Raw genomic sequence first — 19,986 nt, 5'->3', positions numbered from 1 at the left:
ACTCATCATTTATCAAATTATTTATCAAAACACAGAACAGACTTTTCTTTTTACTTCAACCTTGCGATACACATCTATGATTCAGTGTCTCAAGCTTCACACCAGAACAGTTCAGGTTGAACAGCAGTAATGAAATTCAGCAAAGGAAATGTAAACAGAGTAAAACCAAGCTATAAAAATGTAAATGATCAGCTGAAGGACTTTAGTTTTTAATGGACTAGATCCAGAGTATCAAAAATAGATTTCTTAATTAACTGGCCAATAAATAATAAAAATTATTTTTAGTTTTTGTGCGACTTCACCTGCTGTAATGACACTCCTGATTGTCAGATCGAGTCACATTAAAGCACGACACTTAGTCGATTTACAGCCCTTTTGTTTTATTCTACATTTCTTCCAATTCGTCATGAAAATCTAAAAAGATCTTTGGTTTGTCAGTGAGGTACGAGTCGACTTTGCTCTGAAATTCCTGAGACAGACGAGGAAACAGCAGTGTGCCGTGATACCCTGATGAGACGAGCCGAGGCTGCTGATTGGTTTTCAGGCACTTGGAGATCAGTTCGGTGCACTTTGTGCAAACACGACCCTCCGCTTTATTTTTGTCCAAAAAGCAAACAGTAGAAGAAGAAGCACCGCAGTCGTCCCCTGAGGAAGCAGCGCAGCTACTGAGGGCCCCCGCTGAACGGTAAGGCGGCGTCGCAGGACTTGTGCTCCCAGTCGTACTGGTGGTACTGGTCAAACTGGTCGGGCTGGGCACCGCTGCTCAGACTGCTGATGTCTCTGTCAATTATCTCATTCACTGCAACACAAACACAACCAGGAAACATCATTATTTCTTTCTTATTTATATTTAACAATACACATTTTAAAAATCATAACAGCGGTTGGTTTTCTGTTTGCTCACTTCTCTGATACCTTGTTATTAATGTTGTAGTGCAAGTAATTGTTGCCCAGCACCTGCAAATAATTTATGGATGTTAATGAGCAAATGTCATTTTTGACTTTTATAAGTAAATTATTGTTCGAATGTGCACATTAGAAGGAAACTAATCTTTCATCAGAAGTTTTAAACCCACAACTGAAATTCACATTTAAGCTGCATCACATGATTTGAAATGGCGGTGTTTGCAGGGCTGTCAGTGTTGAAAACACAACAGGAAATAATACACGGCAGACTTCACGCCTTAAATAAACGTCCCATGTTTAAATACAGGGGGGAGGGGGCAACTAGACTCTGCTGCAGGTCCCAGACAGACCACAGGAAGGAGCAGCTGGGCACAAACTGCATCTTGTAGCTTTAAATAGAAAATCTTGAATCTTGAATGTCCAAATATTTTACTGTAATAGCTTTGAGTTTGCTCTGCACAAACGGATCCACTGATCACAACGACCTGACTCCTCATCATAAACTGGTGCTGGATGACACACAGATGATTGTGTGTATTATTGTTGGTAGCAGTAGTAGAAGCGGCTCTCTGCCTGGTCTGGGTCTATTTACAGGGCAGCACACAGCTCCATCTCTGCTCCATTCAGTCTATTCATAGCAGTGCTGTGAAACCTGAGGCTCAGGAAGCAAAGCAACACACCAACACCACCCATCATCACCAGCAGGGGGCTGAGCGAACTCTACCTGCATCTGGATACACACCAGCACAAAATACACACTTCATCCCTGTGTCCAGAGTAAAGTATGAGCCAGATGGAATGAAATCTCCGTCAGGTGTTCCTAATACATCACTTTCACAAGAACTGGACAGATGTGAGGTCACACTGACCTTGACCTTTGACCTTTAACCAGCAAAATCTACTCAGTTCATCCTTGAGTCAAAGTCTGTAGTGGAAAGTAACTCAGAACAAATTTTAGGTCCTTGTACTCGAGCATTTTGTTCTTCATACATCTCTGTAATGTTTCAGAGGAAAACATATTTTTTATTCCACTACGTTTATCCAGCAGCTATAGTCACTTTGACTTTACATAAAAAAACACACGAGCAGCTTATAAAATGTGACGACACAGGTAGGGCTGCACAATTTATCAATATAATCAAAACCGTAGTTGGTCAAGTGCAATATCAAAATCAAGGAGCTGCAGTTTTGGCAAAAAGTGTCACAACATTGTTGTGCATTGTTAGCACATTAGTGTTGTGGTGCTACAGAGACCTACAGATCATGTTGTCCAGATGTAAAGGAATGTTGTCTGTTTGGCACAAGCTCCAACAAAAATCACATCATCATCATTTTAAAATTTTTTCCAGTGAAAATGAAAAGATCATCATCTGAAATCATGACTCATATCACAATCACAATATCTGCCAAAATAATCACAGTATGATTTTTTTTGCATATCGTGCAGTCATACATACAGGTGTTTCCTCCTGCAGTACAGCTACTCAGAGCGACTGTAGAAACTTTCAGCACATTCACAGGTTGTGTAATACTGTACTAAAGTAGAATTTTGAATGCATGACTTTTACCTGTAACAGAGTATTGTTAGATGTGGTTTTGTCACTTTCACATTAGTAAAGGATCTTCAGTCGTAGTAACATCGATCAAAGCTGCTGCCGCCTCACTGCTCCTCAGTGTGTGCTGAGGCTGACATTTGTCCAGCAGCACCAGATTGAGCTGCTCACGGTCAAAGTCAAGCTGAAAGGTGGGGTCAAGGTGGGGGTGGGGGTGGGGGTGGGGGTGGGAGCTCAGAAGCCTGACGACAGCTGCTGCCCACCAACTGAGACACAGAAACAAATTTAACCCCCACCTGCATCATTCAGACCAGCGACCAGCAAACACGGCTATTAATAACCCAGATCAGAGAGAAACACAATATTCACACACACACAGGCCCCCGACATATAAATAACCAGCATCACAGAGCAACAGAGTGTAAACAGACACACACACAGACCAGCATTAACACAGAGAACCAGTGAGCACTCATTAGACGTTTGTGAATCCAGATCTGAACCTCAGAACCAGATCCCAAGTCTGAGCCAAAGATTTTAGACATGATTGTTTTTTCTTCATCACAAAAAAATCACATCGTTGGGAAAAGTCTTGTACTGATCTCCTGACAGACACACAAAGCCTCTTTGTAGGGAGGTTGAGGCAGTCAGACGGGTTTAAGATTTTTTTTTTTTTTTTGCTGCAGTTTACTGGTTAACTCATGTTAGGTTCTGTTAGGAGCGATGTCATCCCGTGCACACAGAGCACACACACAGACCAGGAAAGGAAGAGTGAGCTGTAGCTGCTGAGCCTGTGTGAGACGCTGTGATCAGTGTGTTTTTTAAACTTATGTCAGAGCTGCAGCTCAGTGTAGCTGCTGTGATTCTGCTTTAACAGCAGGCGACAGTGTCTGTGGGTCCCTGTGGACATGCAGCAGACAAACCCAGCTCTGCTACTGGTCCTGGTCCTGATCTGTGACATAGATGTGTTGGACATGTTATCATTTTAATGTTTAAATGCAAACATTCAGTTGGTGAAATGAGTTCAGGTTATGTGTTATTACTTTTTGAACACTGTCAACACATTTCATCAATAACCCTGATCATTTTGGTCACTACAATGGTGATGTTAAATTTTTATATTGTTTCATCTCTCATCTACTGGTCCCTGTTATGAGTCTGATTACAGCTGCTGTCCTCCATGAGCAGTAAGCTACAAACTTTTGAGAGCCCCTGTTCAAGCCCACAGGGGGATTGTTAATGAATGAAAACACCCAGCTTCCTACCATCATCCAGTGTGATCTCCTGGAAGCCCAAGGATCCCGGATTTGGCTGCTCTTCAGGCTCCTGCTTGATGCTGAGTACTTCTCCAGGGCCGGAGAGCAGAGAGTCTTTCTGGGGGTCAGCAGGGGTCGCGAAGGCTCTACCAGAACTCAGAGATGCAGATTGTTCCCTCTGAGGTATGACAGGAGCGGCCTGGAGAGGCAGCGAGGTCTTCAGGGGGGTGGTTAAGGTCGGAGGGGGGACAGAAGAGGCCTGAGGAGGCATCGTGGAGACTTGTGGGGGGATCGAGGAGGTCTGAGAGGGGATGGTGAAGGTGTGAGGAGGCATGATGGAGGTCTGGAGAGGAATCAAGGTCTGATGGAGGACCGAGGAGATCTGAGAAGCCATGGAGGAGGAGGTGTGACGTGGGATGGAGGAGGTGTGAGGAATCATCAGGGGGGTTTGACGAAGGACAGAGGACGGAGGAGGAGGATGATGAAGACAAGGTGCGTTCTGGGAGGGAGGGCCACAATGCACTGGGAGGTCACAGGAATCATAAAAAGACAAATCTGGGCTGAATCCAGGTGGATTGTGGGAGATGTGGTCCAGCTCCCAGCGCTCCTGTTTGACCAGCTGCGATCTGGCAGCAGCAGCAGGGAGGTGGCGTCTGACTCCGGGCAGGTAGGTGAAGTTCTGCGTTAGGCTCCGTCTTCTCTTCCCGTTTGAGACGTAGAACTGGACTTGGACCGGACCCGTTGTCTTCTTGTTGTAAGCAGGGACCTCCACCACGATGCTGGACTGGAAGACAGAAACAGAGACATGGAGGATGCAGCTGTGAGATTTCAGATGTCAGGTCAGTCTGTGTCACCTGACCCCTCATGCTCCAGACATCTGTATCAAAACATGGAGGAATTTCTTCTGTGTGTTTCACATCCACTGATCTTTTGGCAGAATCTAACCTGGGGAGGGAACAGGTTCAATCAGCTGTTACGATATTTAAAATTCATACCTGGTCTCAAACACCACGGCACAGACGCAGTACAGGACTTTGGGGAAATGCTATTGTTCAATGCATACGACTTTTTCATTAAATAAGTACGACTTCTATGTTATTTTAGTTTTTGTTGTGCTCACATGCTGCATGTTTCTAAATACATAAACACAGTGATTTAGTGATTTACAGGTGAAACAAAGAAAACCTGCAGCCAGGTGGGATTATTCCACTAAAGGCTTCTAATGGATCCAGTTTCATTTTGGATTTGGTTCCTGGCTGTGAAAGTGCCTGGATTCATTAAGATCTGACACTAACACGTCTCTTATCAAACCTGTCTCTCCACATTGTTTTAATCAGCCAAGAGAACGTACTGGCAGCGTGGCGTTCACTTGTTTCAACGAGCAGCTGGTGTTTGTTGGTGAGTTTGTTTGTAGTTCAGCAGAGAAATGATCAGCTGATCACTTCTCGTCAGTCAGTACCACTTGACTGAGGCTACAGCTGTTCAGTGAATGTGTCGGAGACAATCAAACTACAGAGCCTCTTCTTCTCAGCTGATGATGAAACATCTTTGAGTTGAAGCTATTTTTAGCCTTTAGCTTCATATAAATGAGATGAGAAGGATTCAGAAGGATTCGACTATAGTGAATCTATCATGTACTTTAATCTGCTGTGTGCACTGAAACAACAGATCATGTAAAACGTGTCTTTCTCATGGTTAAATCCAACAGGATATTTTACTGAGTTTGTAAACACTTGCAGATAATTAAGGTTTAACCAGAACAACAGCTGCATGGAGCCGCAGTGAGTGCCCTGAGTGTCTGCATCATGTTTTTCACACATAACAAGAAGACAAATGACAAAAGAGGAGCAACACATTCAACAACATGCAAAAGAAACATTTTTCATTGATTTGGATCATAAATCAAAGAGTCACATTCAGGTTAGAAACTGTCGTTTTTCAGTGATGACGTCTCCCTCTCCTCCATCAGACGTGCTCACACTCAGTCTGAGACTCTGTGGTTTCAACAAGCTCTCTCGAGTTTCCTCTTTGCGCTTCCTCTTGAGGGAATCCTCATCGCCATCTTAAAAGAAGCTCAAAAACTAAAGTGGATTTCTATGAGACTGGCGCTTTGAGGTGGGAGGGAAAGCTCAAAGGGGAGCTCTGATGATGAACGCATTGTGACCTTTCATTTTGCTCGTTCTGCATCAGAACATCAACTGAAGCACAAGTGAAAAAAAACCTCCACAACAGGCGGATTCAACCTGATACTGTTGTACTGTATTGTGAGGGTTAACATGTTCTCAAACAGCTGCTTATCTACACATCCTGCAGACGCAGCAACATCATCATCCTGTCAGCAGTGAAGACGTATTCAGATCCTTTACTGAAAAGTCTGTTGTTCCATTAATAGACGTCCTCCATTAAAACTCCTGCGTCAGTTAAAATGCAGAAGCATAATCAGCAAAAATGTACTTTAAGCATCAAAAGTAAAATTTAAATCTGAACAAACTCAAGGTGTTACTGGGAAAACACATTCATGAGAACCCGACAACATAACGCCTGCAGCCACAGCTGCCGCCGGCGTGGAGGCATTTAAGTGTCCACTCCACAGCGCTTTACAAACCAGTGCCTTTAACTGCTAAGTAAATTTCTAGTAAATAAAAGTAAAATAAAGCATTTTTATTTCAAATCTAAAAGGTACAATATTTCTACGAATATAAAAGTACAATTACTTAAAAACTGTTCTCTACTACAGTACTTAAGTACCTTTATTGAGCTACTTTCCACCACTGGAGTCATGGAGTCTCTCTTCAAGATTCATTCAAGATAATTACTGAAAAATAGTCTATAAAGTTCTATAATTATTGTTTATCCTTTTTTTTGTAAAACGATATTGTTCAGTCACACGTCACCAGCAAGTGCTCCCGTCAGCTGGAACCACTGTGGTGTGTGAAATCTAGCATGATATTCCTGCTCCCACATCCCCAGTTAGTCACAGGGAACCCGGGAAAATCTGCTTTTATCTTGTTAATTTTATCTGTAAACAGGGATTTTTTTTAATGCAAAATATATTTATATATGTGTGTGTTTTTTATAAAATAATGTTTCCACTTACTCCGCTGCTTTTTTCTGGCAGAACTCTGGCATCCATTTCCCACATTGATCTTCCATCTGAGGGATAAAAACATGGTTAAAACTTGTCGTTCATGTTCGAAATGACATTGAACATGAACAAAATCAGATTTTAACTAACTAAATATAAAGTAACTGAATGTCAGCTGATCTTACCGGGGCCTTTCTCCATGAAAACAACCCTGGACTGTGTGGAGATGTTGGATCCGTTGATGAGCAGCTCCTCCCCTCCTTCCACTGAGCAGCTGGCTGGACTGAAGCTGTCCACCTGTGGAAGCTCCTGACCGGAGCGCTGGGCTGGAACACAACATGATTTTATATATATATATATATAATGTATGTTGGGTTCTTGGGTTACGACGCAGATTACAGCAGCGGCACATTCACTTATAGGAAGAGGATGTATTCATTAAGCAGGAAGAAATAAAATAAAACCTCACTGATTATGATCTGTGTTTATCAACTTTTTGCACGAGCTCGAACTAATATCTCACTTCCCCTGAGTTTCCTCCTCTGCTCGTTGTCTTATGATCTGGTTTCATTATAAAGAAAAACCTTCACCCTCTTCTCTCACTTGCTCTGTGTTGCATGTAACATACCGCTGACCTCGCTGGTTAACAAAATCATCATGTTCAAGTGATGTATTAACATTAAGGGTGACTTACAGCACTCCACAGGAACAGATGTTGTCTGTAGCCACAGCATCCGGCCGTCCGGCTGAGGGATGGCAACCCTGAACACAACACGCACCCTTGTGTTCTTCCGCCCGATATCCGTCTCCCCTTTCTTCAGCTCGATGTCGGCGTTACGCAGCTTCAGGATGCCGGCGCAGTCGATGCTATGGAACAGAAAACCAACAGATGTAGAGCACTGCTCATCACAATGCATTATCTACTACTTTAAGGTTTTCCTGTCCAGTGAGAAGGTAATATAAATCCACACTGCAGGTTAGCTACAAAACACAGGGAAAAGGAAGACGAAAAAATGAAACATGCACAAAACAACTATGTCAGCTGGTTGTAAATATCTCATTAGTTTCTCGTCCTGCTGCAGATTAAATCACTCAGTGTGATGGTCGATTAAATTAGCCACCGCACAGATTTCTACAGTCCACAGGCGCTAAACATACAACTACAGCCACTAAAAATACAACTTTGACTGACACCTCCACAGATACGGTCAGTGCTGCTACTAGCTTACAGCTCCTACTACTGGTTCCACCATTACTACTACTACTACCACTAATACTACTACTACTACCACTAATACTACTACCACTGTCTCTACAGCTGTTTTAACTTATGATACTACTACTACAACTGATCCTACTTCTGCTCCTAAATGATTTTAGCATAATGATCAGCATAGAAATATCTTTGGCATTTAATTATAAATATAGCAGCGTGTCATCAGCATAGAAGTGAAATAAGATATCATGACTCAGTGGTAGCATTTAGAATGAAAACTTAAACCACAACCACAAACTTACTCCACAACTTAACATTATGGTTTGCCCACTATCACAGTATCTTTATCAGGCATGTTAATGCATGTTCCCTGATGTTGAAGGTATTGATCAAGTCAAGAAACACTAGCAAAAAACGGCATTTTAAAGAAATAGTTTTGCTGAACTTTTCGAACTAGAAATGTTGTTCGATCACCTGTAACTTTTCAAGGGGTTTAGAAATTAGAAAATAGTCTAGAAATAGAAATGGACAATTTAGAAACAAGCTTATAGCAGCTTAGGTCATTGTTGTTTATTACTTCTGCTGCTGAGGAGAATAATTTTAGTACAGATATCAGGTAAACCCTGATTTTATATCCTTAAAAGGGTCTGTATCTATATAAGTTTTCTCTGCCGAGGAACGTGGTTTCTTGTCAGCAGCAGGTGGCGATAAGGGTTAGGTTAGGTCTTTGTTGTTTTTACAACAGGTTATAATTCGTCCTCTGAGCAGCTTCTTCTTCTGGGAAGACTGGACACTACAGTGACTTGGTATCAGAAAGCAACAAGATGGTCCAATTAGGTTGGGGCTAGCTGGTTAGCATGCTAACTTCAGTGGAAGAACAGAGGCGATGGAAATAGAAGCAAAACAAAGTTAACATTAGCAGTTCTTCTCCTACTGGACACAGCTCTTGTTGAGGAAAGGAATCAAAGCTGATGCTGAACACATAACGTTTCTTCTAGTAAACAGCTGTTAATGCTAACATTGGCTATGTAGCAATATCAAAAACTTACGTATAGCCCCTTTAAAAGTCAACCGTGACACCAGATCCAGGTCTGGAAGTGTTGCCTCTGTTACCTTGCAGACATATTGTTTTCTGGAAGCAGAGGAATCTCCAGGACTTTGGTGTAACCCATCATTTTCTCCTGGCAGGTGGTGGTAACCGTCTTCCCCGTCACCCGGTGGACCTGGTAGAAGGAATGAGGGCGAAGGTACCGGTCGTCTGCGGTGCCGATGAACAACAGCAGGCTGACCGGCTGCTCGCTGTATCCATTCAACTGCAGACAGAAGTTCAGAGATAAGCATCTGAACGCATGAACAGCTGCTCATTCTGCCAAACATCTCAACTGTTATGTCTCTTATGCTTCTTCACACTGTCCCCATGTGTAAAACAATGTAAACAGTGTAATGTAAATGTAAAACAATCCAGGTTGTTTAAACATCCACAAACTGTGAAGTGTGAAAATAAGGATTTGCAGTGTTGGGGGGAGTTACTGGCTTTATAATATCCATAAATATCATCAAATATAAATTCATTAACTAATATTAAAGGACACAATAAATACATCTATATGTAAAATGAATTGATTCCTATAGCAGGATTTTGTTTTCATCTGAAATAAAAGGTAAAGTCTGGTTTGATCCACTGGGGAGGTGCCGTCAGTAAGATTTTCAGTTCCTGTGTAACCCAGCAGCTCTCACTTGTCCTCGTCTTGACACTGTTGGTTTTCACACATCTTGCAGAAAGAAGCTCATCTGGCTTCAGCAGCTGCGTGAAAATGTGACACCCAGAATAGCCCTGCTGGTGTCTGTTACATACAAGGCCTTGATGGAGCTTTACTTGTCTCAGGCCGCCTCTGTTGTCTGATCCAGAGGATCCATGAGGACTGTTCACCCTCAGCAGCAGCAAAACACAACTCACAACCTCAGTCCCCACCCACTCATTTTACCGCCGTGCATTTGATGAACATTACGAAGTTAAACTTTTATTCATCTTTATCTTTATCTGCGTTTTGTCTCTTTTTTTAGTAATTTTAGAATTAGACTCAAACAGTGTAGGGAGGCGGAGAGTCTGTAACTCTAACAGTACAAAAAGCACAATTACACAATGAATGAGAGTGAAACGGCAACAAGATGAACTGATAAACAGGAGACACACATCTGCCATCACCATATTATTATATATATGTATTATTAATGTATTTTTAACAGGTTATCAATATTTCATTTTTCAAATATTACAGTTATGGCCAATACAAATTTATTGACACACACAGAAGAAGCTTGATAAATTACCACAACAAAGCAGCTCATGAGAATGATATGATACAATCCATTTCATTACTTATAAAAAAGATGGTACTGATTCATTTCTAGTTAATCCTCTCAAATAATCAACAAATGATTTCAGCACTATCTGACAGTGTCAGATGGGTTCAGTTAGAGTTTGACCCGCCTGTGACAGGAGACACAACACAAACATTTTAAGGCTCAGGTAAAGAGTTACTCATATTCTGTGTAAATAGTCGACATCTCAGGAACATGATTCCACAGGGAATTCATGTTTGATGTTTGTGTTTACCTCACAAATCATTTGTTTCCCATTTTTCCCAGAATATTAAATGAAAAGCATCTTCCTCAGAGACGTGACCACAGAGTTCAGACTAAAGTTATAAATGTGTATATAAAACGTAAATCTTTTACACAGTTCACCTGAGGTCACGGTGAGGTCAGGGTGAGATCAAACTGAGTGTTAGAAGCAGGGATTTACCTTTACAACAGGGTGTCCTCCAGTCACTGCTTTAATGGACCCTCTGCTGCCCTCCGTCTCATAATGAGCCCGGTGGTAGGACTTCGGCTGGACCTCCAGCTTCAGCTCACACTGGTTGTACTGGCTGGGCAGGGGCCAGTCCAGGGGAGGGGGGGACGAGGCCCTGGAGGCAGATACATAATGATCAGGTACTGTATGACACCAATCACTTCAACTCTTCCTTTAAGTGGTGGACTGCTGAAAGGAGTTCAAGGAAAAAATGTTTCCAGTTAGAGGATAGAAAATTATACATTTTGGGAAATTTGCTTTCTGGTGACGAGTCAGATGAGACGATTGACACCAGTCATTCAGTAAATATGAAGTCACAGTCAGAGGGTGTTTTCATCACTGCTTAATGTGTGACTACTTCCTGCTTGAGGCACGAGACCAGCAGAGACTCCAGAAAGTTACCGGTCGCAGGCAGGAAATAGTCTTACACACAACTGTGAATCTGCTAATTGTAATTTTTCCTTCAGTTTTTGTACAGATTAAATAAATAAGATACAACATGTTAACCAGTGAGCTTCAAAGGTGTGAGCAGAGCCAGGCTGGTTGTTTCCTCATTTTCAGTGTTTATAGAAACTTGAATCAATCTTCTTGTCTAACTTTGTTCCTTTAAGAACTGAAGCACAGCCAACCTGAACAGAGGAGCGTTTCCAGGTTTGGGTTTGTTCCAGCTGAAGTGGGAGGGCACCTGAAGGAAGAGCTCGGCCAGGCCGTCCTGGTCACGCCCCTCTTCCACGGGAGAATCCTGGAAGGGTTCCAGCCCGGAGTCTCCCTGACCGGAAAGGAGGGCCAGCTGGGTCCCCGATGTCCTCCTGGTCTTGGAGGGGACATCCAGCTCCTGGTAGCCGGACATCAAGAGGGGCCCGAGGGCCGCGGCGGGGCTTCCTACCCAGGTGTCATCTGTCACGCTGCCCCGTGGGGAGGCGCTTGGTGTGGGGCTGGGGGAGTGGTGAGGGGAGGGCGAGCGCGCGTGCGGGTCAGCGCTGGAGTGGCGTCTCTTTCCGCAGGGGGAGGTTGGTCTGGATGATGGCCTGCGAGGAAAGTCAGGAGTTCAGTTCAGTTTACAATCAGCTGTTATGTAAGAGTCTCCACCTCTTCGGCCTGGCTTTTAATTCAATACGGTTTTAGTCATTAGTCACCTCATCTTATTCACTTATTTACTTATTATTCACTTATTTTCTTATGTTTGTTTTTGTTTGCTAATGTCATTATAGCTTTTAAAATCTATTTATTGGACCTCGTTCTCAGCTTTCTTACTCGAGTTGTCCTCATCAGTCATCTGTGAACTTTGAACTTTGAAACTGCACTAACCAAATAAAGTTTGATTGATTGATTGAAATCAGGACGTCTGCTGGGGCAGCAATGATGAAAACTATAAATATGAACTAATTATTAAACACACTTAAACATGGTTCTACAGCTGCATATTTGATGTGATGTATATATAGTCAAATAATCATAAAGTCCATGTGTAAAGTACCAGTCAGTATGAGAAGTCTCTAAATCGTCCTTAAACAAATATAAAGTGTGGAAGCACAAGAGCACAGTAACTGATTTTGTTCCTGAGATTCGTACCTGGACGTGGGCCGGCGGTTCAGCCAGCTCTCCTCCGTCACACTGGTGCGAGGGGAGTGGCAGGGCGACTGACGGGGCGACTGACGGGGCGACTGACGGGGTGACTGACGGGGCGACTGATAGGGCGACAGCGCTGGGCTAAAGGCTAAAGGATGTTGGTATTTTTGTTGCCATAACTCCACCCCAAAGGCCCCACCCCCACAGCCCGGGGACCCCAGAGGTGACCCCAGGGGGGACCCCAGGGCGAGGCGGGCAGCATCAGACAGCTCCCCCTCCATGTCGTCGTAAACGTGGGAGAAGGACTCGCAAGAGGAGAGGTCGGACATCCAGCTCCTGGACGACATGCTGCTGCAGGGGCTCGGGCACAGCACCGGGTCCCGGTAACACGGGTCCAGGGGCAGGTAAAGCTGGTCTCTGGACCAGGATGCCTCAGGGTAGCCCCCCTCTGCCCCGCCCACCACCAAAGATTCCTGGCCAGTGCCGGGCTCCACATGGCTGTTAGGAGCTATGGAGGTGATCTGGATACTTGGGCAGTCAAAGGCTCTTGGGTTCCTTTGGGCCCCATACTGGGGCCCCTGGGGATGGCAGCCAACATACTGGTAGTTGTCTGCAGTGGAGAAATATGGAGGTTGACTCTGCAGCTCCTGGCTGACAGGCTGCCTGGCCAGAGCCTGTGTGGAGGAGGGAGGCGTCCTCACATTGAGATCTGGACCTGCGACAGGGAGCAGCATGTAAATAAGTGATGTGGGATCATTTGCATTGCAAACACACTTGTGTTTTACTGGCGCGTAGCAGCACTGAGCAGTGCCACACCTGACAGGTAATGATCATTTATCATCTGGAAACAACCAGCACACAACAACCACCTCCTCTGACACCTGTTGCAACTTTATGATAAAACATTAACATTAGTGCAGAAACACTATTTCACATAGTAAATGTCATATATTTAAAGGTCCCATATTTTACACAGTGTTGATATCCATAACAAGATATATCAGAAGCCACTGACTGTGATCCAGTAAAGATTTAGCAGATTTCATGTAAACACTCAAAGAAACCAAATCCTGCAGGGCTGGATGGTGGGTTGGGACATAAAGTATAGTTGTGACATCACAAAGTTCCAGAAGTCCTGACGGCTGGTTTTAAGGCTCAGTTTCTGAATACAGGCTGTGTGCATTTCTCTGTGGACTGAGGCTTTGATACTTTCACAGTATTAATATAGAACCTAGACCTACTTTATAATCACATAGACATCTACCTTTAGACTGGATGGAGCTTTGATCTTACATCAACATATATTATTATCATTATATTATTTATCCCTATACTACATGAGTGTACAGTGTGTGTATTTGTTATAATAATGTGAATGTTGTGACCCCTCTGCACTATATTAAAATTGTTCTCTGCTGTGAAAACAAGAAACCAAAGGAAGAAAAAGCCAAATATTCTCTGGTTATTATCAAAAGTGAGGATTTCTCTGATTTACATCCCCTGAACACCGACTCAGAAGATTCAAGGCATTTGGAAAACATCCCCTTCAACTCTGAGAAATGAGGGAACAACTTTCCCACTAAAGGGCGACACACACACACACACACACACACACACACACACACACACACACACACACACACACAGAGCAAATGATGCTCTTCAAAGCACCCATCAACCTTTCTGTTCTATGTTAGGCTGCACAGCAGCAGTGTGTTGATGTGCGTCAGCTCATCAGGATACCTCACCCCCACCCCCACCCCCACCCCCACCCCCACCCAACCACACACACACACACACACACACACACACACGATCGGCACAATGGGGCTGCTGTATCGATTAATTGACTGAAATAATTAATTGATTATCAAATCAGTTGCAGACTGATTTTCCACACTACACCACTCACTGCTCTTTACCTGCTGTTTGTTATTTATGTTGTTATAACGACAATAATATGTGTTTATGATGCTCTGTGCACCGACAGTGTTGATGTTGAACGTTCAGCAGAGGAGGTGCAGCAGCAGGTAATGGTTCGTGCACCGGACTAATCATGGTGACAGATTATCTACAACAGTTCAGTAAGTTCATTCACACAGCTGCACACACTCCTCGCCACAGGCCTACTATTAATATCCTTCCTTCTGTCTCTCACACACACACACACACACACCTTGCACACTACATGCAAAAAAGGCGTCAAAGCAGCAGCTGCGATTTGCTTCAACGGCTCCACTCGCTGTTTCTTTGCAAATAACACTCATGTGCTGGATAGACACAAAGGAGATGTGATGCAATAGCTGCCAACACCTCCCTACCCCTCATCCCCCCGCCCCCAAGGCCAGAAAGAGGGGGAGGAGGAGGAGGAGGAGGGGAAAGAGGTGGTGATACCCAGCGCCAGCTGGGTGCCACAGAGCAGTTAGAAAACCAGGAAGTAAAACCTGCCAGCAGACGGGCTGGGCGGCACAGTGTGAGTCTGTAAAACAACCAGCCAACACACATCCCTCCCTCTATCTATCTATCTATCTATCTATCTATCTATCTAAGCTGTTGAATATTGTTACCTTTTTCATTCTCTGGTTGATGCAGTGGTGGAAGAAAGTTAAAGTCCTGCATTTAAAATCCTATTAAAGTAAAAGCAATAAAATTAGTTCCTGTAGTTCAAGTTTCACAGTAAAATTAATTCCTGCAGTAAAAGTATCACAGTAAAAGTACTTCCTGTAGTCAAAGTATTACAGTAAAAGGATGTCCTGAGGTTGCAGTGTCACAGTAAAAGTACTTCCTGTAGTTGCAGTATCACAGTAAAAGTATTTCATTGTGCAGTAAACTGTTCTCTGTGATATCATCAGATCATTGATCCTGTTGTCGGTCATTTTTTAAACAGAAAATCCTAAAACCTGGTTCCAACCATGACCAGAACTAACGATTATTTTCATAATCAATGAATCAACTGACCATTGTCTTGATCAGGAGTCAGGTCTATGGAACATTATTAATTCAAAAGCCAAAAATATTTAATGTAAGACGAGGAAAAGCAGCAAATTCTTATATTTTGGACCTGGAACCATCAAATGATCAGCAGATTAAAAAAAAAGTTGCAATTTAAGTTTCTGGATCTGGACCAATTGATTAATCAACTAATCACTAAAGCTCTAATTATTTTCATTACCAATTAATTAGCCAGTTATTTTCTCAGTCATAAATCACAGTTTCCTAAAGGCTGAGTCGACATCTTCAAATGTCTTGAGTCGTCCGAACCTCAAAGATCTTCAGTTTGCAGTGAGGCTCCACAAAGTAAAGCAGCATTTTACTTGGTTAATCACTTAAAAGAACAGATTATCAAAATAGTTCCTTAATTTTCAGTCAACCGACCACTTGATTAATCGACTTATCGATTTAACTCCAGTTCCAGCTTCTCAAATGTGAGTATTTGATGGTTTATTTGCTAATAAATTAAATATCTTTGGTTTTTAGACTCTCAGTCAGACAAAACAAGCAACATGGAGAAAACGTGATGGGAATTTTTCTTTAGTTTCTGACTTTTTATATAACAAACAAATCAATTGATTAATATGTGATACTTCATATTGTTGTATTACCATAATATTCCTGCGAGGATTTTAATTTTCAATATATATCATGAGGTTTCAGTCAACATTAAGCTGGTGGAGTAGGTTTAGGTGAGTTCTGTCCCATATCTGTTCACTGCTCTGTGAGTTCAGCATAAAACCAACATGACCAACATTAGATGAGCAGCCTCCTGATCAATAAGTTTGATCAGCTGATCACCTCTGTCAGTGGTTCTACTGGAGGATCATTTCGTCACCTCTTCACCTCATGATCCACAGTTTGAAATTCTCCTGAATTCAACAGCAGACAGCTGGATGTGTCACATCCACCAAAATAAGACAACTTGACTTCCGGTTGGAATTTTCAAAGTAAAATCCTGTGTTATGCAAGGGTGACAAATGCACTATCATAGAACTTATGTATTCACACGGGAAATTATGTTTTGTAGACTTGAAGTTATTAAATCAAAGAGTAAAAATTTTAATTTCTGATGAATTATTCAAGTATATTTTAAGTAAAAATGACAAAGAAACTTCCTGGTTCCAGCTTCTCAATGTGAATTTTTGCCGTTTTCTGTCGTCTTCATTTGATTCTTGATTCTTTTTTAAGATTTTATGGTCTGAACATTAACTCGTGAGAAAATAAAATCACTTTCAGACCAACTGCATGTAAAGTAGATATGAAAATAATCAATAGTCACGCAAGAGTTAGTTATTATTAGACACACTGATACAGACATAAATATAGCCGATAAAGAAAATAATCATGGTTCATAGAAGCTGCCTCAGTTTGATGCCATTTATTTCAATGTTAAAACCATTTGTCATATTTAACTTTAAAGTAGGTGAGAAATATCAACATCAAGTATCTGCTCTGTATTAATTTGAGATATTTTGCTCTAATTTTTTCTCATTTACAAATCAAGGCTTGTTACCTTTAGCAGTTGAGATCAATAAAGGCCTCAGTCACTATTTGAGGAAACACAGTTGTAAACTGTTGTGAATCCAGTGTAAACGCCCCTGGTGACATGACAGAAACTGTTCACGCCAAAAAAATTTGAAAGAGCTACAGCCAATAGGAGAAGTCCAACACTCAGCCAAATAATGGTCATGGACGTTCACAGATGTCCAGCCAGGATTAACACTACAACACAAAAGGTGCAGTGTCCTTAAACATGATCAGATCTTCATCTAAGTTACAATAATGAACCAAAATGATATATGAAATATGAATATTATTTAAATATTATATAATATTCTAATTAACAACATTCAAATCATTGTGTTGTGCTCGTCCACACTGAAAACATCACTGAAACGTTCACAGTGCAGGTTGGAGAGAGACGAGAAGCCCTCGACTAATGGCATCAACAAAAGCCAAGTGGAGTTATCAGATCTGGAGTCGAGCCAGTGAAGCCAGACTGGAGGTTTGTGTCAACCACACCTGCTCACACGAAACACCTGCTGATGTGAACCAGGCCTCGCTAAAAAACAGATCTCAAAAGACTGAGGATCAAGAATTGATGATTTGCATAAAGCTGAAAGGGTCACAGAGTCATCTCATCATCTCCATCTAGCATGAAAACATCGTCCCAGAGGCGGAGCAGGGTGGAGGGAGCATCACCTCTGGGCCTGGACAGCTCCACATCATCGAGAGGAAATGAATTCACAAGTTTGAATTCACTAATCTCTTCCAGGATCATGTCAGGGTGTCTGTCTACCTCCTCGAGCTGATGCAGCAGGACAATGGATCTAAACATCAAAGTAAATCTACTACAGAAAGAAAATGCACCTTCTGGAGGGGTCAGAGCCCAGACCCTGATCCAGAGGAGATGCTGCTCACATCAGACATCCTGAGAATCTGCCTGAGCTGCAGCAGCTCTACCAGGAAGGATGGTCCAACATTCCTCCTGAACATTGTGCAACTGGGTTGAGCTGTTAATTAAGTCTGAGGGTTCACTTCCTTTTTCACCAGCACTGTGAATGTTTAATGGCCGTGTTCGACACAGACACACCCATCAACTTAAGCACATTGTGTTTTTCAGTCCCTGGGGCTTAGACAAAGTCCAGATCCCTTTTTATGACCAGATAATGCAGAGGTTCACTGACTTTCTCCAACCACTGTACCCGAGTTCGTGGAGAGAAAAACAAATTCAAAACATTTGTAAAAACAAATTCAAAAGTAAATGAAATTAGATTTGTAGATGAGTTATTACAACAAATGAACCAATTTACAAAATTAAAAAGATAATTTCAACTTTTAACGTGTCTGTTTGCTGCAGACATGTTTGTTTGTGTTTCCTTAAAACAAGACATGTGATTCGGTCAAACTCTTGCACTCAACCGTAGGATAAGGTTTTCCGCTCCGGTTTTACTTTGAAAGCTGCAGGGCTTAACTTCCGGTGTAACTCTCGCTAATGGTCGCCAGCTTGACGTGGTTCACAAATCGCTAACTACCGTCGCTAAAACGACACGTACCTGCCGCCTGGCCGCCGTCCTCCCCGAACATCAGCCCGAAGTCCAGCTCCTCGGCGCAGTTTGCTGCGGACATTGGGCCGGAAGACGCCGCGCACGTCCTCGGAGGGAGCCGTTACACGACCTGTCTGTCTCTAAACCCGACCTGTCTCACTCGCTTCCATCCGACTGAAAGCAGAACTCTGTTTCTCCCGAAGCGTCGACAACACGTCGTCTAATCTCAGACTGAAAAAAGTTCATAACCGACACGTACACGGCCATGAAACGCTGCTCGGGGCCGCGGCGCGGAAACACCGGGGCCCATGTTGGAGGAAACTCGCAGTTCGCGGTTTCTGTTCGGCGGCTCCGAGTTCGACTCTTCGCCAGGTTGATCCTCATGCTGCGTTCAGGCTCCCTCGTACACTCCAGCCACGCATTAAAGCGATGTAAGGAAATTTTTAAAAACGACCCTGAAACATAATTTTAAACATTTTACGCTACTTATACTCTGACTGCACTTAACTTAAGATGGAAATATTGTAGTTTTTACTCCACTACATTTATATGACAGTTTACAGAAAATATTTTCTAAATTATATAAGCGGTGGGTTGTTTTTTTTTTGGTTTTTTTTTTTATATGTGTTTTTTTTTTATTTGCAGTTATGTGTTTTTACTTTGCATTATCCTAGATAATATGTAAGTACGATGTATTTATACAAGAGCAATAAACTGATCATTAACATTATTACATGAGCACTTGGTCGTGAGTACTCCTGAGTCAGACCACGCCCATCTTTGAACGCGGCCTTCATTCTGACGTCATTATGAACCGTACACCTGTACAGTGTGGAGACTCTGTCTTCCAGGTTGTGATGCTATCATGGTGTCGACAGACAGACACACAGACACCTGCCAAAGTCCTAAAGTAGTTCCTGGTAGTTCCTGATACAGCAGGAAACACAAGGTGAAAACATACCACACACGCTGTTGTGGCTGGTACAAATGCTCAAGGTAACGTCTTCAGATGTCTTGTTTTTGTCAAGGACTCAAGGCTCATCTTTAAATGTTACAGCAAATTTTAATTCACCATTTAGGACAGAATAAAGAGGATTATTGTTTTTTTCAATGTCTTTTAAAAAGTTAATGATTATTCTGCTGGCACATTCAAAACTCCACACATTTCTAATAGATGCTCATAATGTAGTATTCTGATTTCAGTAAGTTATTTATTTGTATCTGTTTGTGTACTGTCTTTTGCTGTGGTCATGATTTACTTTCCTGCAAGTTTATCTGATATTTTGTTGGTCGACAGATGTTCATTGCTTTGGTTTGTTTGGTTTCCACTGAGACTTGTTTGTACTTTTCAAACACTCAGCAAGGTGCAAGAACATTTAAATTTATTTTTGAGATTTCAAGAATTGCATGTAACATATGGTCTCACACAGTAGTGCGGTACAACTTTGTTGGCTCCTCTCTGTGCATGCAACTGTATCATGAAGGCTGTCTTTCCCACTGCCCATG

General features: G+C 42.5%; 1 protein-coding gene across 1 annotated transcript; it reads right to left on the bottom strand.

Moving 5' to 3' along the window:
- Positions 1–5: 5 nt before the first annotated feature.
- Positions 6–18,887, bottom strand: LOC139607561 (nuclear factor of activated T-cells, cytoplasmic 3-like). Its single transcript, XM_071460535.1, has 10 exons — positions 18,490–18,887; positions 12,443–13,154; positions 11,500–11,898; positions 10,823–10,985; positions 9,130–9,329; positions 7,495–7,667; positions 6,986–7,126; positions 6,813–6,868; positions 3,725–4,499; positions 6–799 (listed from the first exon to the last, which is right to left on the bottom strand). Exons 1-10 carry the CDS (start codon positions 18,560–18,562, stop codon positions 663–665), a joined length of 2,829 nt encoding a protein of 942 aa, XP_071316636.1. The 5' UTR covers positions 18,563–18,887; the 3' UTR covers positions 6–662.
- Positions 18,888–19,986: the final 1,099 nt, after the last annotated feature.

The sequence above is a fragment of the Trachinotus anak genome, unplaced genomic scaffold, assembly GCF_046630095.1.
Source record: "Trachinotus anak isolate AG129_WGS33_773 ecotype Australia unplaced genomic scaffold, CSIRO_AGI_Tana_v1 ptg000002l, whole genome shotgun sequence".
In the NCBI taxonomy this organism is placed as follows: domain Eukaryota; kingdom Metazoa; phylum Chordata; class Actinopteri; order Carangiformes; family Carangidae; genus Trachinotus; species Trachinotus anak.
Note: the sequence above shows the minus strand (reverse complement) of the source record. Positions and strands in the feature narration are given on the sequence as shown.